This window comes from Alligator sinensis, unplaced genomic scaffold, assembly GCF_000455745.1.
Source record: "Alligator sinensis unplaced genomic scaffold, ASM45574v1 scaffold228_1, whole genome shotgun sequence".
NCBI lineage: Eukaryota > Metazoa > Chordata > Crocodylia > Alligatoridae > Alligator > Alligator sinensis.
Genome location: NW_005842044.1, coordinates 1,932,864 through 1,956,927, shown reverse-complemented (window position 1 = coordinate 1,956,927; position 24,064 = coordinate 1,932,864). Strand labels below are relative to the sequence as shown.

Sequence of the window (24,064 nt, the reverse complement as noted above, 5' to 3'; positions counted from 1 at the left end):
AGAGCGTCCGTGGCTTCCACCGGGGCTCCCGATGCTGTATTTTACTCTTGACATATCCGATCTATATTTGGTCCAAGTTCTGTTGTTTTGACTTTGACGCTGTACGTGACACTTTTGCTGCCATATCGTGTACCGAGCGCGGCTGTGTAGACGATCAATATGTTGTACTTGGATTGTGTGGTTTACGTCCCGTGGGTTTAACGATTTCTCTGAGAACGTTTCCAGACCGGGGTTGGATAACCTGTTCTGATTTTTGACGAGGGAAGAGGCGGGGTGGGGATGGGAATAAATGGTCCAAAGAAATTAGTTTCTAATCCTGTCCTCGCTGTGTGTTGATTCGTGCTGAGCGTCTCGGAGCCGCGCCGGTGTATGAAGAAGCAACGGCCCTGCTTGAGTTGGAGTTACTTGATGAGCTAGCGTGGTTCAGGTATACCAGTTTCTTTATCCGGTGGAAACGATGGGACTGGCATGATCCCCAGGCACTTTTAGCTTCTCTGGGTTGAAAGGCCCGGTCGCAGCTGGGCCAACGTAAGCATTGCCATCGATGGGTCAGGCCGTTGGTCCATCTTGCCCAGACTCCTGTCACAGTGGAAGCTGAAAGAAGGGGTGAACTGGGTCTGATCAGGGGGTTTTCCCCGGTTCCTCTCTCCCTTGCAGCTTCCAGCATAGGAAGCTCTTGATTCAGACGCTTACTCCATGCTCAACAGCGACTGATGCCCCTTTCCTCCAAGGACGTGTCCAATCCCTTGTTTGAATCTAACCAACTGATTGGGTTTCGTATGTTCCCTGCTCTTTTAGGGACTCAGGTTCTACTTTCACAGCTCCCCAAACTGTCTCCTGCATCATTTTCCCTGCCCAGACACATCCGGTCTATTAAGATCAGTCCTGGTTTTGCTTTTGCCCAAAGGGTAGAGTAAATGGCAGCATAAACTGTCCTTCCTGACCCACAACAGACCCCAGATTTAAAGCCACCTGCCACCACCTAAGCACACCATAGCATGGCCCTTAATCCCAGTGGTGCTATAAAGCATCCCGTGCAGGTAGGAAGCTGAGCAGGGGGATAAGGAACTCATAACATTTGGGTCCCTGGTTCAAATTAGCCTGCTATGCCTAAAAATTGCATCAACTTTTCAATGGATTATGGACAAGATTGTTCTCGGTCTTCTCTGCCAGGTCACAGCTTGCAGACTGCATCCACAACCGACCCTCTTGCTGCCTCTACCGAGCACGAAGCCCTTGGCTTGAATGGGCTGCGCAACACGAATGGGTCTCCCCTCTGAGCGGCCAGGGGCAAGGCATGTTGTCGGTGGGGCAGGCTCCCGTGTCTTATTCCACTCCCCTTCCAACAGGCCCATCTCACAAGCCTCTACCCTGGGCTGACGCACACGTCAGGCCAGCGATCTTGAGAGAAGATGAGTTCTCTCGACGTCTGCGTGTGGGATATTGCTAGTTATTCCCCTGGGAGGGAGAGCTGTGCCTGGCTGACGGCTTCATCTCTCTCTAGCATCTTCAGAAAGCACCTGTCGCTGTGACACTGAAGTACCAGGCACTCGTTGCAGTACCTAATTTAGCTCTCAATCCAGCAATGATATACCTACGTTCACTCGATGCATGTAATACATCAGCTCTGTCATTGACCAAGGGCGCTGTCGTTAAGCATGTGCATGCATCTTTGCAGAATCGGGGCCTTAAAGCAACCCCTCAAAGTGTTTTCTTTATATACTCTTTTGACTTGCAAATGCACAAGCTGTTTGCAGGGCAGAGGCCTTGGCATTTCTCCGACTGACTTATGCAGCATTGCAGGCAGGGAATAATTTGGAGACTGCCACATTTTTACTGCCTCACCTTGTGCATATTTTGTGAGCTAAAGGGGAAGCTACGTCAGCAGCAGCCTTGGCAGAGATGTTTTACGGGGCTTTATTTTGCTTGGAGAAATGCAGTCCTGGCCTGCGTGTTGCATCAACGTAAGCAAATGCTGGACGCGGAGGAGCACTTAGTGCAACGTATTGATGGCTGGCAATGGGTTACTGCAGCAGGACACGAGTTGTGTCTCATAAGAAAGCGTGGGTTTCGTTTGAAAAGCCTGGCCTTAGTTTTAAAACCTCCCTGAAGCCACCATCAGTGCAGGAAGAGCTTGACCCGCACCGTGCAGTGGGAATCTGAGCATAGGGGTCAGTCCAGTCTGCTCTCAAGTGTTTTGGTTCGGTGGCCTCCCATTCTCTACCAAATTAATTGCACGGAAAGTCATCCCATTGACCCTGAGCTCCAGCTGCTCCAGAAAAAAGATGATTCATCAAGGGAGGAAAGGTCATGAGCCCAGTTGAGGCATGTCTACACGTATTTATGCACGCCTTCGCTTAAGGTACTTTAAGGTGATTTAGGCGTGCACACGTTAATGTGTATTAAGGCGCATTAAACTTAGGCACAAATAGCTAAGTCACATCAGCACGCATAGAGACGTGCTAATTCACACCACGTGCATCCATTGGTGTGCACCGAGTTAATGTGCATTAGCGCGTCTACACGTGCGCCAGTGCAACTTGGCTATTCGCACCTCAATTTGATACCTTCCGTATGAAGATATCAAATTTAGATTCACCTATAGCCTCAAATTGCCATTTTTGAGGCGCATTAAGAATGCATATGTGTAGACACGTGTCCTTAATGTGCTTTAAAAATGGCGATTTTAAGCTCAGCCTGCTTAAAAGAGGCACGTGTAGATGTGCTCTCCTTGTCTCAGTGCAACTTTTAACCCTTGGTGACCTGTAACGCGACGAAAGAATGATGCTCCTTTAAAACGTGGCCACCAACAGGTCCCGGAGAGGAGCTTGGAGTCGGCTTGGCTTTGTGCCCTGGTGTTTCTAGTCCCACCAGGGCCACTTGGCTCGACCGGAGCACATATTCTCTGTAGTTTCGGGTGAGATTGGGTCCTCCATATGAGGCCTTCAAAGTCTGATTCCTCTCTCTACCCTGCATGGGTGCTTTTCATGTGGGCCCCTCTGTCCTTGGCCACAATTTCCCCCTGCAACCGAGACCTATTTCCTTCTCCCACATCTATTGGAAGATGTGATGTGCGTCAACTGGCTGCTGCTTTGCACCCCAAAAGGAGCTGCATTGCAGTGATTTATGCTGTGATTCCCCTGCGTGCATAGCCTCTGGCTATTGATTACTAACGATTATTCTCCTAAGCACGCCGAACATCATCCGAGGCAGGTCAACCTGGCTGTTTTGATTATTCATACGGCTGCATGGGGTGTCCCAGACATGTGCCCCGTGTAGCCTCTCTCTTGCAGTATTTATCATTTCCTTGTATGGGATGAGATGGGTATGGAGAGGGGCTTCCCCTTGGAGCAAGTGACAGGCTGCTTTAAGATGCTAAGACACGAGAAGCAGTCGGCAAGGTCCCGGGGAGCCCTTTCTGAGGAAGCCTGTAGGCAGCTGTGGAAATCCTGCCCGTGGCTGTCTGGATGCTTCATTCACAGCTGGTTTCAGGCCACAGCAGCCTCTTTCCTTTGACGTCCAGTCCCTGGGGGTGCATGTGTTTGCCACGTTAGCCTGAGACGGTCGGGAACCTCGGGGGACATTGGAGCATCAACTCTGACCACCTTCTCTCCCGGGGAGATGCAGCACATTGGCCCCTAACGGCCCTGCTATGGGTGAGCATGCCCTGCGTGGACCAGCAACCGGCAGAGACCGCGGAGCAGCCCGGCAGGAGCCGGGAGGGTGCGAGCTAGCATCCTACCGCGGGCCTTTCTGCCGCAGCTGCCGCTGTCTCTTGCAAAGCGTTAATGACTCTATTACTGTAATTACTTTTCGAGAATGGGTGCAGCTCTCTGGCTTGAGCATGCCGCCATTTAAAAACCAGAGGTTAATTATAACCCGGTGCCTGCTCCAGCTCCGTTACTTAAAATCCAGCCGCAGGAAACAATGCTTCCTTTCCTCTTCTGCTGGATGCAGAGAACGTGCTGGGCCTCGCCTGGGAGGTTTTATGCGGCAGCTCTATTACAGCGGGGAAGGTCTTCCTGGCGTTGAAGTGTCTGGGGGTTACGAGCATCGATAACGAAGGTGATTCCAGATGCATTTGGTTTTTAAAACCTCTCCGTGTGATTTATGGCTATTACATTATGCCGTCTCTCACCTGTCGTGGCCCCGTTACCCATCCATCAGCATCAGTCCGTAACAATTGAGTCCTGTCACCATCATTCCCGCTGTCAGGCCCGCCGCCGTTCCCATTATCAGTCAGCTCCTGATTTATGCAGTCCCAGCCTTTCATGCATGATAAGCGACTTGTTTGCATGGCTGGATAGGCTGCTCTTGGGGTTGCACCAGGTGATTTTGGAGCGGGGCTGGGACACCTGGGCCGTTCCTGTTTGCGGAGAGCTTTGCAGCACCGGGCCCTGCATTGCAGCCCGCTGTTCAGAGGGCAGCTCTGTGCTGTACGCTGGGTTTCTGATTCACGCTCTGTGGGCCCCGATGAGCTCTCCAGACACGGACGAGGGAAAGTCTCTGTAATTCAGTCCTAGCCCTCCTTGTCCTGGTATTTGTGATAGCAGGGTTAGGTCTAAAGTGATCGCAGCCTGGATCAAAGCTAGAAAACTGGAGGCATTTCTGCAAGCTGATGCTGCATAGAGGGGGGATCCTGCAACCCACTTCAGGCGTGCAGGTCACACCATGGTATTCGTGCAGGGCCATCTGAAAGTGGGGTGGAGAAAGGCTTCCTGACGTGTTAATTTTAGGGAACAAGCACAACAGGGCGCTAATCTCGGACTGCATCTCCTGGACCCTACTGCAACAACAAAAATCCTGGTAACAATCCAGGCCGTGGCATGCTGTCGTAGGTTTAAGGCTATTCCCTGGTGACCTGGAGAGTCATAAGGAATGAGCAGCTCCAGTGCTTTGGGATCTTTCTACTGGTGCAGACTGGGTGGCAGGTAGCCAGGAGCTGCCGTGGTGTTTTTGCTCCTTTTGTTGGCCTCTGCATGATTCATTTTCCTCTCGAGGCGCCCTGCTCTCCGTGCCACGCTGAGCTGTCTTCAGTGATTGATCTCTTCCCGGCTCGAAGGCTGTATCATTCAGGCCCAGATGAAGTCTGCTCTGCAAATCAAGAGGCGGTTTCCAGACATCAGGCTTTGCATTGACTCAAACGTCGTTCCCTCTCCTATGTGGCTTTTTGTCCCTGGAGAGTATCTGGAGCAACCGTGACAGCGGATAGATGGAAGCAAGGCAGCCTCCTCTGTACCGATCGTGGCAGCTGAGAATAGCTGATATGCTGCATTTCCTGAAGCCGGTGACGTGTCCATGCATGTGGGAGCTTGGGCTTGTATATACACAAGTTAATGAACGAGTCTGGTTTCGGACTCCTATAGGTTAAACGTATCCTTGCCTTTAAAGGGGAAGGTATTAAGGAAGTTTAACTATGCATGGAGACCCAGATCTAGCCCCAGCTTTGCCACTGGCCTTCTGGATAGCAAGTTGCTTCAGTCTCTGTGCCTCTGTCTTCCCACCTGTAAAATGGGGGATGCTGCTCCTGATCTCTACTGTAAAGGATTTTGCAATCTAATGGAAGGGAAATATTAGATGTAGCCAAAAATTTCCCCAAGCAGGGTAAGGCTGAGCTCTGCCTTTGGATCTGTGAAGAGTTCCTTCTGCTCACCCTTTTCATCCCAGACCCCTTGAAATCCCCAACCCAGCCAAGAGATCCCGTCCCAAGCAGAGCTGACCCCAAGACCTGCAATGCCAAAGAGGGAGAAGTGCCGGAAATCCAGGTAAAGGCCTCACAACTGCTATTGATTTCATGTCGAAGATGCCCAGAGGCTACAGGGATGGGGTCCCGGACAGTGGGTTAGAAACTGGAGACAAACTCTTATCGGAGTTGTGCCTACCTAAAGCAGTGGGTCTCAGCCTCGTCGGACTTGAGGACCCCTCACTGGACTCGAGGTCCCCCTCCTGAACTTTTGGAGCTGAGTGGCCCTAGTTTTAAAAACTAATTTATATATTATAGTGTGTATCTCCTTGCAGGGGGGCTGGGCAGTGGGGTTGGGGGGATCATCGAGCCAGGAATAAACCTGCACGTAGCTGCTTAGTTTATGTGCTTATCTGCAGGGTGGGTCCAAAGGGGATGGAGCTGGGCTGGTCTCAGTGGGGGCAGACGGCAGGACAAGGAGCAATGGGCTCCAGTTGCAGCAAAGTAAGTTGAGGTTGGATATTAGGCAAAACTTTCTCACTAGGAGGGTGGTGAAGCACGGGAACAGGTTACCCAGGGCAGTGGTGGACTCTCCATCCTTGGAGGTTTTGCAGACCCGACTAGACAAAGCCCTAGCTGGGAAGATGTAGTTGGGACTGGTGCTGCTTTGAGCAGGGGGTGGACTAGACGTGAGCTCCCGAGGTCCCTTCAACCCTCATTTTCTATGAGTCTGTGATTATCTCCTTGCACCTTTGGGCACCTTTCAAAGGATCTGGTGGTATGTCCTGGCTCTCTGCTTGAGAATCACTGGCCTAAAGACAGCCTGCAAGCCAGTATCCAGAAGCCCTGAGACACTGCTGAGCGTGCTTAGTCTAGCAAGGCAGCCCTTAAAATGACTTTTTTCCTGCATGTGGCTATATTTAAAGGTGTTGTAGTCCCATCAAGTGTCTGTTTAGTGAACTGCATGTATTCCCAGCATCGGATCTAATAGCAACAGCACTGAATTAAACGGACCACGTTTACTGTGGGTACGACTCTTGTTAGCTTCCTCTCTGCGTTGGGTGAGTTTAGCCCAGTCTCCGGTTAAGCAAAGGCTTCGGGGACTTCTTTGAGCTCACTGGTTTGAGCCCACTCTGATCAGAGAGATGGGCAGGTTGGAAAGGAAAGATGAGGCCTTGACCTCTAGATTGCACGTGTTGCCCACGTGAATCTTTTGTGAAAGTTGTGTTCATTGCTCCAGGAAAGACCAGTTTGAATCCACGTGTCAGCTCCTACCTTCTGCTTTTTTCCCCTGCCTCGCACTCCCACTTGCCTTGTCCTCTCCCACTTCCAGCCCGGCTCCCTGCCGTTTCCCTAGTGCCTTGCTGCCCGCCGAGCACTACGTCGACTCGTTTGATCTCAGCTCGGTGAAAGCAAGGAGGCATCAAAGTTATCTCTGCGGGGACCCGTGCATCTGATGCCTGCCAGGTTGTCCCGGCGGGGAGCGCACGGCAGCTGCTCCCTTTGCAGACGGGCAAAACTCCTAACAAATATAATACCCCCGCTCCAAAGATGAACACCCCCAAATCCTTCTTATCCCCAGCTCGCTCCAGTTTCCGAGAGACCCAGAAGCCCTGAGCATTCATTTTTAGAGGTAGGACTTTAATGCATTTCTTAGCTGAGACCCGGCTCAGCGCTTCGAGATAAATTCTCCTTCCCTCCCGTACAAGCAAATTCCAGAGTCTGAGCCCCAGGAGAAAGGAGAGGGGCAAAAGCCGGCACAGATTTGAGACTGGTTTGCCAAAACCCCTTCTTGTCGCCCCCCTGCTCCCCCCTCCAGCAGTCGGAGCCGGGCCAGGCAACCGGAGCTCTGCTACCACACTTGTTGCAACAACCTCTTGCTATTTCCAGGCCTATTTTACGGCACGGGACTGTCTGCGCTATCTCCGGAGGCATGCCTGGCCTGGCAGCTCCCAGCCCCCTTTGCACCGGCAGGCCCAGAAGTGGGATGCTGCAGGTGTTGCGCCTGGCTGGGTGTGTTTTTGGTTACCTTGGGGAGGTGCCAGGGCTTTCTTCTGCGTAACAGGTTGGTAACCAGGGACGCTCCTGCTAGGCATGCAGGCAGCTCTCCACCCTTTGCCCCACGGAGAGCCAGAGCTTGGAGGCAGCTTGGCCAGTGGGCACCGGGGCTAGGTAAAATGCCTCCCTCAGCAGGGTCCCCCTTGCTCTGGGCCTGGCTGCTGCATGCTCTGTATTGCTCTGGACCGGCTAGGAGCAGCCCCGGCCCCTCTTCCCCGGCAGGACGCTGCAGCCCCAGCGAATACCTGAGCACCCAGACTCAGCGCTGCAGCCCCTGCGGGAAGCACGAGGTGAAAAGCCCTGAAGGTGAGTTGGTGCCAGGGTGTCGGTGCAAGGGGCCATCCTCAGCCCAGCACCCCAGCACGATGCAGAAGGGTGCAAGTTGGGTCTATATGCACAGGTGAGCCATATGAGAGCTCCCAGCCCTGCCACGCTTGCGTGGTGTCTGCACGTCTGCTCCTGTACACCGGAGACCCTACAGACCTATGGGGCTAGCAGCTCCCATGCCCCGTCTGAGGTCAGGCTCTCTATCTGAACAACCTCGGGCAGTGCCAGAACTGATCCCAAGGACCCTTGGCTATGCCACCTCCTTCCTTCACCTTCTTGTCCTCTCCTTCCTAGGCCTGAGGTGCATCTGTGCTGCCGGGCTGACCGGGGCAGGCCAGGCCCACCCTGCGGGGGACTGCAAAGCTTGCGTAGGTGCATGCCCTGGCTCTGGCCACCTTTCCCCTCCTTGCATCACCAAAGCCTTTCTGCATCCAAGCTGTTTTCTCCCCCGCAGAGTCCCCGGCAGCCTGCCTCGCTCTGGGAGTCTGCCTTCCTGGACAGCAGCTTTTTGGCTTGCAATGTAAGTACCACGGCCACCTTCTCACCATGCTATGGTGTGGGGGGGTACCTGGGTGGATGGGGTGGTGTGCTGCCTTTTAAACATAAGAAGCTAAGAGGAAAGGCTGTGAAAGGATGCGGGATGGGGGAGCTAAGAAGGGTAGCCGTACTCCGTTTTCCCCCACGTGGACGCTTGGCAGTGTCGTGCAGCGCATTTCTTGCCTTGTGCTGCTCTGAGGGGTGCAGGGATTTGCTTTTGAAAATGCATCTTAAAAACCAAATGCATCTGGCAGGGAGGTAAAGGTATCTCATTATAACTCATGCCCCAGCTCGTTATAGGGGCTAGGAACATGATATTAGCCACAGTGCTCCCAGGTGTGCCACTGGCTAGAGAGTGGGGCTCGTTAGCCCGGCTAGCACTTACGAGGCTTGGGGTGGGTTTTTGACTGATTTGCCTCCACCAGGATAAAGGAAAGAGAAACTGCTCTCCCCAGTGCAAGGCACCGACTCTACCGGTGTCTGCCCTGGGGCTTGCTCCCATGGGACCCAAGCGGTGTTTTCTTGGTGCTGCCCTGCTTTATTTTCTTCTTCCCTAGAGCTCCTGCAACCTCACAGCCTGCCAGCTCCTCGCCAACACGGTTATTCTGAACGCCTTCTCCTTGGAAACCAGGGCCTTCGACCTGTACACAAAGGCTAGGTGAGTCTCTCCGCTTCTGCAGGACCCAGAGGGAAGGTGCTGCATCTGGCAGGGACGTCTGTGCTGGTTGCGCTGGAGACCGAATTTCTCCATCCACAGCAGTCCTGTTGCCAAAGGGGCCAGGACTGTGCAGGGAGCAGGCAAGAGAGGCTGAGGGAACTGGGCTTATTTAGTTTGGCTACCCAGAGAGGTGGTGGGATCTCCATCCTTGGAGGTTTTCAAGACCCTGGTAGATAAATCCTTGGCTGGGATGATGGAGCTGGAGCTGGTGCTGCTTGGAGCAGGGGTTGGACCAGATCCCTTCCATCCTTCATGCTGTGATTCTCCTTGGCTGCCATAAAGTGGGCCTAAATCCCTGCACTATGCAGGAGATGCACACGATGAGCATCCCTACCCTAATTGCCCATGCTAAACTCTCCTGTTACACTGCACACTCCAATAAGCCTGACTTGGGCTTCAAAGGCACCACCGCCGGGGTGAGACGAGCCCGTTTAGCGTCCACCGCTTATAGAGGAGCGTGCCAGTAAGGATGAGGGTAGGTGCCAATGGAGAGATGGCACAGCCCTCATGGCCTTTGGTTGGTGCTGACTCCCTGTAAATTCAGAATGGTCCCCAGGAGGGAAAGGACAGGTCCCAAAGGGGCTGGGGGGGACCCAGGAGCTTAGGACAGCGGTGCTCAGATTAACTTAACCTGGAGCCTCCTTCCAACCCCCCAAGCTGCTGCGTGACTCCTGGTCCACAGGAAGATTTGCACTCAGTGCCCAGCTTGGGGGTGTTTGCAACCCAGTGGGAAGGCAGGTGGGGAAGGGTCTTGTGACCCCCTGGCCTGAGAGACACTGGTGTAAAAGCTCTTTTCTGCGGGTGATGTAGGACGCCACAGAGCTCTGATTATCCAGGCAGCCTGGGGGACGCGCAGCACTCGAGAGAGCCATGGCTCTGCATAATGTGGACGAAGCCTCGCCTGCTTCCCTTGCAGAAATACAACCGGATTTTCTTTTCAGAGGCCAAAACCTTCCCGAGCTGTTTTACCGCACACCCGAGACATCTCCGGGAAGGGGAGTTCCCCAGTTCCTCCCCTGGAAGGGCTCGAAGGCAAGTCACGGCAGATATGTGCATGGGCATCCGAGCCAGAAATGACGGGCAGGTCCTTTATCACCCTACCCCGTCGCCATCCGAACACGTTTCAGAGCTTCTTTCCATGTTTGCAGCAGATCGGCCTTAAGGTTGTGAAGTACGATGTCCGAGGAAACTTCCTAGGCTGGGAGGATGTGAAGGGTGGCACGTTGCAGGTTGGTTCGTTTTGTCGCCTCCAGGACCTCATGGTGATCCCAGGGCTGGGAGTCCGCTGTGGCAGGGAGGGGAGCTGTATTCATTTCATCTTTAGACATATCTCTCTTTGCACCACGGTGCGCTCTCACCCCTGGTACCAGCCGCGCGGGAACTCGTTCTCTCCACATCCATGCAGATAAGCACCGTCTCTAGCATGAAAGGTGGCTGGAGATCAAGGAGCACTGAATAGGATCAAAAAACGGGCTGGAGGGAGGTGTCTGGAACCCTTCTTTATTCAATAGCATCATGAGAGATCTAGAAAGTGGGGCAGGAAGTCACCAGCGTAATAGCAAAGAAATGAATCAGGACAGGGGCATGGCACATGCGTGGATGCAAATGGTCAGGGCTGACCCAGCAGCTAGCACATGCCAGCCAAGGGACGGCGAGTTGTAAATTAGACTCGAGCTCCCGATGCGGTTGTGTGACAGCCTGGCAGGGTTGAGGCCTCGCACCCGAGACCCGAGAGGAAACGGGCCATCTCTCCTGACTCAGAAGCAGGGGCAATGGGTTTCACACGGCACGAAGGAGGCTCCAGGCATTTGGGTGCCAGCCTAGAGCAAAGGGGACATGGGTTCGAGTCCTTGCTCTGCCACAGGCTGACTGTGTGGCCTTTGGCAAGTCCCTATGGGTGTGCTTATGGGGTCATCAGTCACGCTGCTTCGAGAGTCAGCCCCTTAGTGGGGAACCCCAGGAATAAGGCTGTGAAGATGCCCAAAAAGCCATTCCTGAGGGCACCAGGATCCGGGGGGGCTCAAGCACAGTGCCAGGGGTGCCCCATAGGGAGCTCTCATTGCCACATCCATGCGTACAAGGATGCATCTGAGCAGAGACGGGATGGAGGGGTGGCCTGCAGGCTCCTGCTGCTTTACACTGTAAAATCATGTCCCAAAGGCAGCTCCTCACTGTCTGGGCGGCTCGAGACCACTTAGGGAGAAACAATAGAGGGGCTCTACTACGGATCCACCCTGCAGGGAGGCCGGCTGGGGGCAGAGGTTTTTAGGAGACAGGGCTGCGACTCCCTTTTGCAATCGCCTGGCCTCAGAGCTTTCCTTCCTCCCCCGTTAGCTCTGCACAGACCGTCAGAGCGTGCTGGATGCCGCCTTCTCCTTCGGCACGTCCTACCATCAGTCCGTAAGTGTGTGCTGGCAGCTCTGTGGCCATCTCCCCCCCCTGCTAGGACTTCCCTGCTGGGGGTCTCGCCCTCCTGCCCCTTTCTACGCTGTGCTGAGATAGCACTGGTGATGCTGGGCTGCTACTACTGCAGCAGGATAAGTCCCTCCAGCTCTGGGGGAAGGGATGTGCATCTTCTCCAGCTGCGAAGCAAACAAGCCGGCTTGTGCATGTGGGAATCAAGCTGAATCTGCTCGTGCTATTTTAAACGGCAGACACCGCTGGGTATCCACGTTGCAGCCCGGGAGCTCTGGGGAGCGCCTGCCTGCTCTGACGCAGGTGGAGCAGCTGATTGTCCTGGTTTCGCCACGACGGTCTCCCTGCACTCCCAGAATCACCCCTCCAGTTTGAGCTGGGGGAAACTGGTGTCACGCTGGGATGCAGGGGGCTGTGCCATGCAAACCGAAGTCCCTGAGGATGGTGACGCAGGCTCTGCATTAACAGCCCCCGTTCTCTTCCCCCAGTGCAGGGTCCAGGTGTCCGACCTGCTGCGGCGTGTCCCTGAGCCCACGCTCTACGAGCTGTTCCTGGAGTTCCCGGATGACCAGGGCAACCCCTGGCTGTGGCCGGTGCCTATTGCCAATCCCCAGCTCCAGCTGAGCGACCACGGTGAGAGTCCCTCGGGCCCTCTCCTCCTGCTGGAGACAACCCTGGTGCCTTTGCACGGCCCTCGGTCATCCACCTCTTCAGCCAGCCGATGATGAAGCCCAGGCACATGGGGAAGGGACCCCCAGCTATCCCAGCCACTGCACCGGTGCCAATGCTTGTTAGCCGAGTACCTGCTCATGAATCATTGCAAGGCAACAGGCTGGGCTCGGGCTTTGACGGCGGCTCTCCGCAGGGCCATTCTTAATGAACAGGAATCCGGCGACTCTGCAAGGAAAGGATGGAGCAGGTGTCGTTTTGCACTATAAAGCGTCTCCAAGGGGGCTGCCCGCCATGTCAATCTGTTCGCAGGGCTTTGCCGAGGCCTTTTATCTCCCAGCGAGGGGGTGGAGGGTCAGGGTTAGAGAGACAGACTCCGAGGCAGGGTTTCCTAGCCCCGGGCAGAGGCCAACATGTCCCACGGGGACCTCTATTTTAAGGGCCCGTGGTGTGAGACAGCTCGGTGGAGCAAACGCTGCCTGGACAGCAGGCCCGCAGTGCCTTTTGCAAGGGGCACGGGTGCATGGTAAGATGGGCCCCTACGGCCACGACCCACGCTCTGGCTATTGGCAGTACGAAAGGAGGCAGGCTCCTCTGCATCCCCACAGCGGCTTATCAGTTAATGCTTGCAAAGAATAACGGGGCAGGGGGGAAAAAAAAAAAAAGCAAGGTTTCCATATAACCCCCCTGCTTGGAGCCCTGCCGGGCGCGCGGTAATTGCAAGCCCAGCAGCCAGCGATGTCAGTCTTCATCAGCGAGAGCTCGGCAGACGGGACGCAGAACCAATAGCTCCCTCCTCCCACCCTGCCAGCCGGCCTCTCCGCTGCTAGGGGCACCCCGAGGATGAAAAGAGACATTGTCCCGGGTTCTTCATTTATCATCGGCAGGGAGCGACGTGCTTCGGCGGAGCCAGGGAACAGGATGGAGCAGATCACGCTCCATGCCTGCCCGCGGCTTTCTTGGCGGCCCGCAGGATGCTGCCTCTCCTGATCAGGGAGGGTCGTGGCGAGGGCTCTGGACCGGCCTTGGCACATAGGGGGATAGTTACTTACTTGTGAGGCTGATGTTAGTCCCCTAGTCTGAGATGGACGCTGCTCAGAGATGACTCATTATGAGTGAAGGGGGAAAGGGGGGAGAATAGGCAGTGAGGCTTGAATGGGGCGAGAGTTAAAACGGGCTTGAGAATAGCATAGCGGGTGCATTTCCTCGGTATCCCCCCGGTCCAGCCAGGCTCCCCTGCACCTGGTTAAGCTGACTTCTCCCCAGCCAGGCCTGCAAGTAGGTGCCTTACGTTAACCCTAGGCCAGCGGTTCTCAAACTCTGACAGATTGCGTGCTACCAATTTAAAACGATACAACCTTAAGTACCACCGGCAAGTTTTTGTCGTATAAAGTAATTATAATAAATCTGTTAATGTGTACCACTGACAGGTTGTCTGCATGCCACTGGTGGTGCGCGTACTACAGACTGGGAACCGCTGTCCTAGGCTGAAGCTCCAGCCGAGGCTCGGGTAGCATCTCTCTGACTCGGATGGGCGGACTTGCCGGTTTAAGGACTTTGATTAGGTCCTAGTGGGCTCAAGTCTGTGCGTGGAAGTCCATTGTGGGCAAAATCTACCACTTGGTAGCACAGAGCAGAGCAAAGACCAGTCATGTCCGGGGCAGGATAACGTGGGGGAGAAGAGGGTGCAATTCAGCTCTTGAGGGCTGGACACAGGCTGGTCCTCATGCTTCACCTCAAGGCTATAATTTCAGCTGCACAAACCCTCAAAGTTTTCATCCTGGGGTGAAACATGCCCTGAACGCCCGCTCTGAGAGAGCACGCTGAGGCTGAATTAGCTCCGAGCTGCCCTCGGTGCATGTACGCAGCCGAGCCATTGCCTCGGTCCCTGTCCCAGGTTGGTGCCATGCAACAAGGACCCCCTCCAGCGTGCTCCCTGCGTGCACAGTCCCGCGGCCCCGGCTCCGTGGCCTTGCTTTTCATCCTCCTCACAGATCAGTCCTTGCCGAATCCTCCTGCTTCGCGTAACAAGTGATGGAGAGCCAGCAGCGAGCATGTTCCACCCCATTATCCCTTAGCGTTTTAAAAATGCAGTCATGAATCTTAAAACCTTTAGTGGCTGGAAATAGATGTCGGAAAGCCCATGTGTGCCCCTGGACTGTGGAGCTGGCTCGTGTTGTGTGGGAGATTTGTCTCCCGCTGGCTCCGGCTTTATCTGCTGTGAGAATGATGCTGCCGGTAAAATTCCCATCCCCGTGTCATTAATGAAGCCTTAGACTGTTCTCCTGGAAAAATCTTTCAATCAGAATTTCCTGTACCCAAAAACGTGCGTGCAATCGGGCACCTCATTTGCATACACAATTACCAGATGCCAATTGGGTATTTACACATGCAAATGCCCGTAATTCTCCTAGTGTCGCCTGCGCAAATTAGCTGTACAATTATGCGTGCCGGGCCGTGATTGCCTTTTTTTTTTTTTTTTGGTGGAAAATCAGGCGTTGGAATTAGACGAGTTGGTTTCGCTTTGCAGTTTCTCAGACGAGCATTTTGGATTAATCAAGCCTCTTTGATCACTTTTTTTCCTGCTCCTACTTTACAGACAGGACACTTTTGTTAAGTGATTTTCCTGGAGGCGCTGACAACCAGTGCATTGGCTGTAAGGCTTGCTGTGATGAGAGCCAAGTCTAACACTGACTCGCTGTGAAAGCTTTGGAAAGTCCCTCGGCTCCAGGGTGTATGACTTAGGCTGAAAGAATGGCCTATTTATCATCCGTAATGCTGCTGCCTAATCACTTGCATGTACAGCTAGTATATGTGCTCATGCATTTGGGGTAAAAATGTGCACACAGTTTAGCCATATATATGCACAGGCAGTTTTATACGTGCATTGTGATTTGCAATGAATGGCCAGCTGTGCTTTTAATGTCCTGAAGCTCAGAGCACCTGGTGTAGCATCCCGGAGGTGCTGCTGTAGCTACAAGCTGCAGAACGTAAGGCGCCGTATTTATCGAAGTGCAGCCTTAAATAAAACGGCTGAAGCCGCTGGCATAAGAGGGCTGCCATGTGGGCCAGCATTGAAGACATGGTGAACGTAGAGTAAAATGAGGGATTAATTGCCATCAGCAGATTTAGCACAAGGAAATTAAGCTTAGATTCCCATGTGCACATTGAATTTATACTTTCCAGTATCTCCCAGAAGTGACGTGTGCTGTCAGGGCTGGGGGACCTCCTCCCTGCCCCAGCTTTGTGCGCTGAGCTGCTTGGAGCCGGCAACGCTTGCCTTAGGGAAGGGGGAAGCATTCTGCACCCATTTTGGCCAGCTTGTCCTTTATTGTTTGCAAATACAACCTTTTTTTTCATCCGAAACTTTCCCGTGTGGTGGAAAGTTGTGAATTTCCAGCCAGAAGTTGCCTTTTGCATAATGTATGGCCCTTCCATATTGCAGAGTCCCTTTTCAGTCTGCACAGGAGGAGCTTCCATAGGAAAAGCCCAAACCTGATCCTGCAAATGGGGCAGCGTGCAGGAACCGAGCCCAGCAAGGACCTCAAGGGTCTGGTAGAGGCAGAATATGCTGCTCCTCACTGTATAATTTGATTCCTTCCAGTAGTTTTGCTGGGGGCTGCTCTGCTGAATAGCTCTGTGCATCTGCTAAAGGGTGTGTGTGCGAGAGAGAGATGGAGGTTTGCTGGCGGAGGCCCCATTGCCTCCCCTACTGTATATTAACAGGCTGTCGGGGAGGCTGTACAGGTTGTGAGAGGCCGCAGGCTGTGCGAGTTGTAGGCTCTTGTCCAGCCTAAGGGCATGTGGCTCCTGGATAACAAGCCACTCAGCGCTCATAAAATTCACAGCCTTTCTCTGCTCCCGTCTCCTGCATGGCTGCCTTCAGCTCCTAAAAGCACCTAAACTTCTGCTCTGTGTGTTTCTTCCAGCCGCCTTGAATTCGCAGCCTCTGAGACGGTTCTTCCTTGTCGACGGGCTCTCGGGCAGAACAGGGAACCTGGCCAACCCGCCGGCATCTGTTATGCTGGCAGCGGATCTGCTCCTCAGGTAGAGAGCAAGAGGAGCGCGCAGCAGGCAGGTGCTGGATCAGCCTTTTCGGATGCCATCTGGGCGCATGTACACGACACGAGATTTCCCGTTTATGCCGCCACAACTGCGTTTCTGTGTGCACTTCCGTGTCTCTCCCTCCCCGTGTCTGTTAGCGAGCAGGCACGCTGCAGGTGCTTTTGCAGGAGAGGACGGTACAGCTTGGTGGCAGGCGGGTACAACCAAGCCACAAGGGATCAGGAGCTGGGAGGGAGGCAGACAGTGGATCAATCTTTCTTTTCTAGTGTAAGGGAGAGATGGCAACTTGCAGCAACCTCGTTTCCTGTTGAGGTTTAATTAAAATGCATTGTGCAACTCCAATTAGGGGGTTAAAATAGCACTGGCCTTCTCAGATACAGGGGCATAGAGCTCTAGCCCTTGGGGGAGTTTGCAAGGGGCTGGTCTGCTTTCGCTGCATTTTGGACCAGAATTGGGCTCCTCTTGTGATTTCACGATGCCCGCGGGACAGAGACGCAGATGCAGCTCCCCTCTCTGGGCAGCAGCTCAGCTCCACCGGCGTGACTGCATTCCCATCTACCCTGGGCCTGCCTTTACCCACCCAGCCATCCTCCCCGAGGACATTGCGTTCTCCTCATCTCCACCTGCCTTGGCGCTGAGATTCCCCATCCTTGGCATGAAAAGCATTCCTGCAATCTTTCTTTTCTAGTGTAAGGGAGAGATGGCAACTTGCAGCAACCTCGTTTCCTGTTGAGGTTTAATTAAAATGCATTGTGCAACTCCAATTAGATGCTCTGTCCCCCGGATAACCCCTCTCTGGTTTCTTTCCCTCCTTACCACCGGCTTGCCCAGCATTTACCTCCCAACCAGTAGCCCTGGAGACCAGCCTCCTTTCCTGTTGACAGTGAAGTACACAAGGCAAGAGAGCACGGCAATAACGCAGGCAAGTGCGGGGCATGGCGGGGTCCCCTTGGCGGGCGCTGCTACGGGCGGGGGGAGAGCGAACGAGGCATAATGTGAAACGAAGCAGCTGAAACAACAAGACCTGCTTGACTTTCCTTTGAGCTCCCCAGCGCTCAGCAGCTGTTGCTTCAGCAGGTGATAATTAGAGATGGGAGCCAGCTCTGGATGTTGTCAGGGTTGAGGCTGAGTTCAGATTTCGCCTCTCCTCCCCTCCCCGAGCCCAGGAAGGGAGGCAGGGAGGGCAGCCAGCTCGTCCTGCGTGCCATGCAGGGCACGGGCAGCTGGGGCAAGGGGCTCTGGCGTGCCACAGCAGGTCAACGCAGGACACCTGAGCAGCAGCTCTGTGAAGGGTCATATGCCCCGGGTGGAGGGGATGGACCTGGGAGGAGCGGCAGTGTCTGATAGCAGCAGGTGACATTAGTGGACTTGAGACGCCAGGCCACCGACTCCATCCCTGGAGCCCTGCATCCCAAGTCTCTCTTGGAAAGCGTTGGCCGATGTTCCCAGGTCACGGTCCACCCGGATGCTCTGCTGCCCATGGGTTTTTCTCACCCCTGTTGCACTCATGCCTTCTCCCTGCTTCTCGACCCCTGCAGGTGTCCTTTGCCGTGGCCTACAGCCAGATCCCAGAGGCATCCCAGCAAGTCACCGTTGTGAGTTGAACGGTTTTCACCCTCTGCAATGGGTTGCTGAGGGATGTCCAGAGGTGGGAAATGCCCAGCAGAGGCAGGAAGGCTAATCCAGGGCATGGGAGGGAGGACGTTGAAGGTGGCAGGGCTTACCAAGTTGCATGTGGTCACACACAAGAGCCCGTGAAGGGACCTGGCTAGGATGAGAAGGACTTGTTGACAGCATCTCCCGATGCTCTCAAATCCAGTTGGCATGTTGCAAATCCAGAAAGGTGGTGGAGAAACCGCTTTGGATGCACCTCCCTAGCTGCTCGAGACCCTGCAGATGTGTCAGCTTGGAGAGTCAACATTTCTCCACCAAAAGCTTAGCTGAAAATGTCCCAACCAGCAATGTAAAGGACTCAGAGCAGGCTGGACCGGCAAACCCTGCTCATGGCTGCAGGGGACTTAGGGGCAGAAAGGATCATTAGGATCCTCTGAGTTCCTGCAGGGCTTCTCCGGGGTGGCCCTGGGGTTCGGGTGTGTAACTGCTGCGGCACAAGGCCTGGGTGCAAGTGCATCCTCTTAGGTTAGATGAATGCTTAGCCACTTAGCAGGGAGTTGGACTAGATGTGTCCTCCTGAGGTCCCTTCCAGTGCTGTGGTGCCTCCTTGCTTTCTCCGACAGATAGCGCTTGCAGTCCTGGGGTCGCTGGCAGCCTTGTACGCCTTGCTGAAGACCAGCAGCTGGGTGCGGAGGTCTCGACTTCAGAACATAAGCCTTGTGGTAAGGAGATTGAACGTGCTGCATCCATGCCTGGACACTGCATGCTGCTGCCTCCTGAATGGGGCAGGCACGTGATGGCACGTGACTGCTCTGCAAATGCTCATCTCCCTTGTTGTGTCCCAGCTGAGTTATCTCAGTGCCATCTTTCAGGGGCTTCCTCAGTCCTTGCTGCGCTGTGCAGCTCTGGAAAGCTGAAGCCAAGCTACCCTCTGTGCCCACATCTGTCATTTCCCCCAGCGAGTCTGAACCCCACTCCTGTCTTTCTCAGCCCTCCGGGGACTTTGGTGGTGCCTGAACATCAAACCTCAGCTGGTGCAACCCCCACCTTCCACCATCAGACATAGCAATGCCAAGATGCAGTATTGCTGCATCCAGATGCAATGCTTTGCTGGATTACATTGCACTCCAGCAATGCAATGCAATCCAGATGCATTGGTCCAGATGCAGCTTTGCTGACAGCAGGACCCTTCTGTGGGCTCATTTAGTGTCCTTTGGGGGGACATTGCTGATACACCAGTTGACAAACGTCGTCTGCCGGTGTATGCTGTAGCTCCACGAGAGGGCAATGCTGCCCCAGCTACGCCAGCTCAGGCTCCATAAGAGGGATCCTCTGTTCTAGCCAAACACCACGATTTGTGTCCTCCCCTCCTCTCTCTTCAGCTCTCTGGAGGCTTACTCCTGCCTCCCTGCTTCCCCTGCCCCTCTGCATTGCTCCCTGAGGCCTCTTCAGCTTGTGATTCAAAGGACAGGGCACAAAGGCAGGAGGAGCTAAGAGTTGCACAGAGGAACAGGGGACCCAGCAAAAGTCAGGGTGCCAGAGCACTGGGGGCTGGTTTTTCCCCCTCTGACTTTGACCACAGGCAAGTCCAACCCCTCTGGGATCTGGGGAGGGGTAAGGCCAGGCTTGCAGGCAGGTTGTGCACCTGCTTGCTCATCCCCCAGCTCATCGTGAGCTCCTCAGATGGAAAGCATTGGAGGGAGAGGGACAGAGAGGAAATGCCCCTGTCTTATTCTGGGAAAGAGCTACCCACGCTGCCTCTCCGCCGAGCCATCAGCTGCTCCCAGGGCCCCTGATTCACCTGCTCTGCGCTGATGTCAATGAGACATCTGAGCCTCTTGGTGCTGACAGGTGCTGGCCTTTACACCAGGACTGGAATTGGCCCATTTTCTGTTAAGCTCCCTGTGTCTCTCCTGGGTGGAAAAAGGATGTAGCTTATAGCCTAGCATCTGACCCAAAGGCCAGGATCAAACTAACACATGCGGCGTGGTTTTCCCTCCTCGCAATTACTGCCCTGCTTCTTTCTCCTTCCACAGGTCATTATCAAGTTCTTTGCCTTCTTTGCTGGGTCTCTAGCCAACGCCTTCTTCGGGGTCACCCTGGGAATTGGGATTTACTGGCTCATTGTTTTCAAGGTGAATAATAGCTGTGTTTCTTATGTGGGTTGCGTGGCTCTCCCCTGAGCTGCACGCAGGGCTTGGTTACTAACTCCCCCACGCTGGACCTCTTGCCCGCAGTGTCTTGATCTGCCTACTTTTGGTGCCAGGGTAGATCTGGAGTCATAGCAGTTTTGAAAGGGGGGCAGGGTGCAAAAACATGGCATGTTTACCCCAGTTTAATTTACGTTGGTGTTGTAAATTAGGCTGGGATACTGTGCGGACACACAGCCAGGTTATCCCAGGGCAACAGACTGCAGGCTGCTATGGCAGGGAGAATAGGGGATAGTTTGAGGAAAGGGCCCCCCAGGGATACTCAGGTGAAATTGCCTGGATCTTGGGGACACAGGACACGGCTATCAGCGTGGCTTACACTGGTGCATGGTTTCTACAGCTTTTTGTGGGGTACTTTCCCCCCCAGAGCAGAGTGACTCACCCCATAAAGGCAGATTGCATTGGGGTAAGCCTGCAGCAGGTGAAGTTGCACTTACACTTAGACCACACTAAGAACACTTAAATCGTGAGCGTCTGCGTGTTAAAGCTCGTTAACTCCTGCGAAGTACCCTCTGCGTATCTCAGTGTTATGCCACTTCAGGTGAGGGTTAACTCTGGGCTCATGTTAGGGTAACTTCAGTCGGCTCCATGAAACGAGCAACCTGCAGTCCTCTTGCATCCCAGGATGCACTGCTGCTACCCCCCCTCCAGACAGAGCAGGCATTGAACCCAGGCATCGTGACCTCTAGCCATGCCCCTAGTCACCTGCCCTCTCGTGGCAGGTCAGAGCCGTGCAGGCAAGAAACAGCAGTAACCCTTAACGTGCGACTGCTCACGGCACGTCCTTACATAACATTTCACAGATCAAGTCTGGTCTAAGTGTATCGCGTAACCTCACCCTCGCACGGCTGCATTTGTGCAATCCCTGACCCCCAGGGATAAGAGGAATCTCTCACCGGGGCAGGAGCAACCAGATGTCTGAGGGTTAGAGCAAACTCTGAAAAAAGCAATGAAAGAGCATCTATCTTACTGCTCTGGGGAGATCAGGGGAGCCGTGGGATGGTTCCCTGAGGCAAGTGTCAGAAAATCAACTGCGTGGGTTATTTAAAATCTGCCAAGGCACGAGGGAGCCGATTGCAAAGACATTCAGCCAAGTTGCACCGGAGCAGTTCTCTGCCAGTGCGTGGCGGGCAGTCCCCAGAGGATAGCCACGATCTGCAGGAAACGACCAGGCTGGATATATATATTTTTGCACCCTCTTCTCTGACTGCATCTAAATCTGTCTCCCCAGGGCCAGCAGCTTTCGGCAGTGGGGGTCACCCTGCCCCCAGCCGGCAGTCAGCTGGAAACCAGCTTCATTATCTACCTGTCCTGCGCTTTTGGGTTGAAGGTACTTATGACAGGGAGGAGTGGGGATGGGTTTTCCTAGGCTTATGGTAGGGGGGATGGGTTTTTCTACGGCAGTACTGATCCTACCAGGGAGGAAGGCCAAAATCCTGGGGGAATACCATTGCTGTGGGATTCCAGCCTGTCTGAAGCCAAATGCGCGGGAACACTTCTGGGGAAAAAACCCTTCTGTTATAAGATCTCCAGCTTAAAGAAGAGCACTCCGCTTTGGAGAGGCTGAGCTGAGGCTGCGATGCCTGTAGGATTCACTGCCGTGGTTCTCACGAGTTACCTCCAAACAGACAATTGCATCTGGCTTGCGGCTGATGGCAGCTCACCTGGCCCCTTGCTGCTGCCCGGGGTGGATCAGATGGGCTCGTCACCCTGAAGCCGCTGCTTGTTAGGGCAACGAAAATGGTTTGGGGGCTGGGGCACACGACTTATGAGGTGAGGCTGGGGGAACTGGGTTTATTTAGTTTGCAGAAGAAGAGGCTGAGGGGGGATTTAATAGCAGCCTTCAGCTCCCTGAAGGGGGGCTCCAAAGAGGATGGGGCTGGAAGGTTGCAGATGACAGGACAAGGAGCAATGGTCTCAAGCTGCAGCAAGGGAAGTTGAGGTTGGATATTAGGAAAAATGTTCTCACTAGGAGGGCAGTAAAACACTGGAATGGGTTACCTAGAAAGGTGGTGGACTCTCCATCATTGCAGGTTTTTAAGGCCCAGCTCAACAAAACCTTGGCTGGGATGATGTAGTTGGGGCTCATCCAGCATTGAGCAGGGGGTTGGACTAGATGTGACCCCTTCAGGTCTCTTCCAACCCAAATTTTCTATGGTTCTCTGATTCTAAGTCTTCAGCTTCAGACACCCGCCCACAGCTGTGTGCTCCTCTGTCCCTGGGGACGGTCCCTGCTTCTTGAGCCCTGTGGGGAAGTGAAAGTCAACCTGGGCCTTGGAAACCGGTAGAGATGGAGCAGCTCAAGGAGTCTCCAGCTTGGCATGTGCCAGCTCCAGCGCAGGGGATGCCGGGGTGCTGCGTGTGTCTGTATCCCTCTCAGCCAGGGGGTAATGAACCCACCTGTTCTGTCTGCCTTTGCTGCAGGCTCTGGACCTGCTCCACATCCTGATCACCCAGCTAACCATCTCCATCTTCCTGATCGACTGGGAGAGGCCCAGGGAGAAGCCAGCGCTCCGAGCAGACCCAGGTCAGCTGCAGCTCTTCGCTTGCTCTGCTCTCTAAATCCTCCTGGCAGGACTGGCTATGAAATGTTGGTGCCTGCTGCACATTCTCCCATGTGCGTTTATACATGCGTGTGCACACATACACCTGTGTGTACACACACACACACATGTGCACATGCACACATGCATACACAAATGTGTGCGTGCATACATACGCACATGCATATGCACTCCTGTGCACGCAGGCATATGTTCTCATGTGCACATGCACGCATGTGTAGACACGTGTAAATACATACATGCATGCCCATACACACACAGTGCTTTAGCTTGCTTTAGGATTTCTGCTCCTTTTTAGAAAACGAAGTGCTTGATGACGTTATATAATGTGCATGTTCCAGCAGTATAAATGGGACCCTCCCTGGTCCCACTTTGCTCAGGCACTGAGGAAGGCAAGAGAGAGACTTAAGTCTAGGGAGACGGGGAGGCCGGGACTCCTGGTTCTGCACATGGTTCATTGTGCTGTCTCGGCCAGGTCAGGACACGTGCCCAGCTTAGACACCCTGTTGAAACCCTGACCCTATGGGAATTAAGCCAGTGGTGTCTGTAGAACCAAGATTTCACCCTGGTGATTGCATTTTCAAGACACTTGAGTGCATGCAGCTCCCATTGACTTTGGTTGGAAACTCATGAAAAGAAAGCAGGAGATCCTGTCAAATGTGCAAAAGTGATTTGGAGAAGAGAGACTGAGGCTGAGGGGGGGATTGAATAGCAGCCTTCAGCTCCCTGCAGGGTGGCTTCAAAGAGGATGGAGCTGGGCTGTTCTCAGTGGGGGCAGATGACAGGACAAGGAGCAGTGGGCTCCAGTTGCAGCAAGAAAAGTTGAGGTTAGATATTAGGGAAAACTTTTTGATGAGGAGGGTAGTAAAGCATTGGAACAGGCTGGCCAGAGAGGTGGTGGACTCTCCATCCTTGGAGGTTTTGAAGACCCAGGCAGACAAAGCCTTGTCTGGCAGGATGTAGTTGGGGCTGGTTCTGCTTTGAGCAGGCGGTTGGACTAGATGTGACTTCCTGAGCTCCCTTCAACCCTCATTTTCTACAATTCTATAATTTAGATACATGGTCTGGTTCGCTATGAGGAGGGCTTGCACCCCTAAGTGACCTGGGTCCCTTTGGAAATCCCACCCGGGGTGTCAAGAGTCAAGCTCCCATAAATGAAACCCATGTCAAATATTGGGATTATGGGCCCCGCATAGAGACATTC

At 54.0% G+C, this 24,064-nt stretch overlaps 1 protein-coding gene across 1 annotated transcript in view; it reads left to right on the top strand.

Annotated features, from left to right (window-relative positions):
* Positions 1 to 7,814: 7,814 nt before the first annotated feature.
* The window catches only part of LOC102379837 (meckelin-like), a 23,643-nt gene continuing 7,393 nt past the window's right edge, over positions 7,815 to 24,064 (top strand). The window contains exons 1-15 of the mRNA XM_025203109.1: positions 7,815 to 8,047; positions 8,363 to 8,436; positions 8,523 to 8,588; positions 9,163 to 9,263; positions 10,265 to 10,355; positions 10,475 to 10,552; positions 11,658 to 11,723; positions 12,227 to 12,371; positions 16,337 to 16,454; positions 17,304 to 17,394; positions 18,011 to 18,067; positions 18,710 to 18,808; positions 20,123 to 20,221; positions 21,528 to 21,626; positions 22,721 to 22,823. Coding sequence (XP_025058894.1) covers positions 7,861 to 8,047; positions 8,363 to 8,436; positions 8,523 to 8,588; positions 9,163 to 9,263; positions 10,265 to 10,355; positions 10,475 to 10,552; positions 11,658 to 11,723; positions 12,227 to 12,371; positions 16,337 to 16,454; positions 17,304 to 17,394; positions 18,011 to 18,067; positions 18,710 to 18,808; positions 20,123 to 20,221; positions 21,528 to 21,626; positions 22,721 to 22,823 — 1,474 coding nt within the window. The 5' untranslated portion in view covers positions 7,815 to 7,860. The remainder of the gene's footprint in view (positions 8,048 to 8,362; positions 8,437 to 8,522; positions 8,589 to 9,162; positions 9,264 to 10,264; positions 10,356 to 10,474; positions 10,553 to 11,657; positions 11,724 to 12,226; positions 12,372 to 16,336; positions 16,455 to 17,303; positions 17,395 to 18,010; positions 18,068 to 18,709; positions 18,809 to 20,122; positions 20,222 to 21,527; positions 21,627 to 22,720; positions 22,824 to 24,064) is intronic.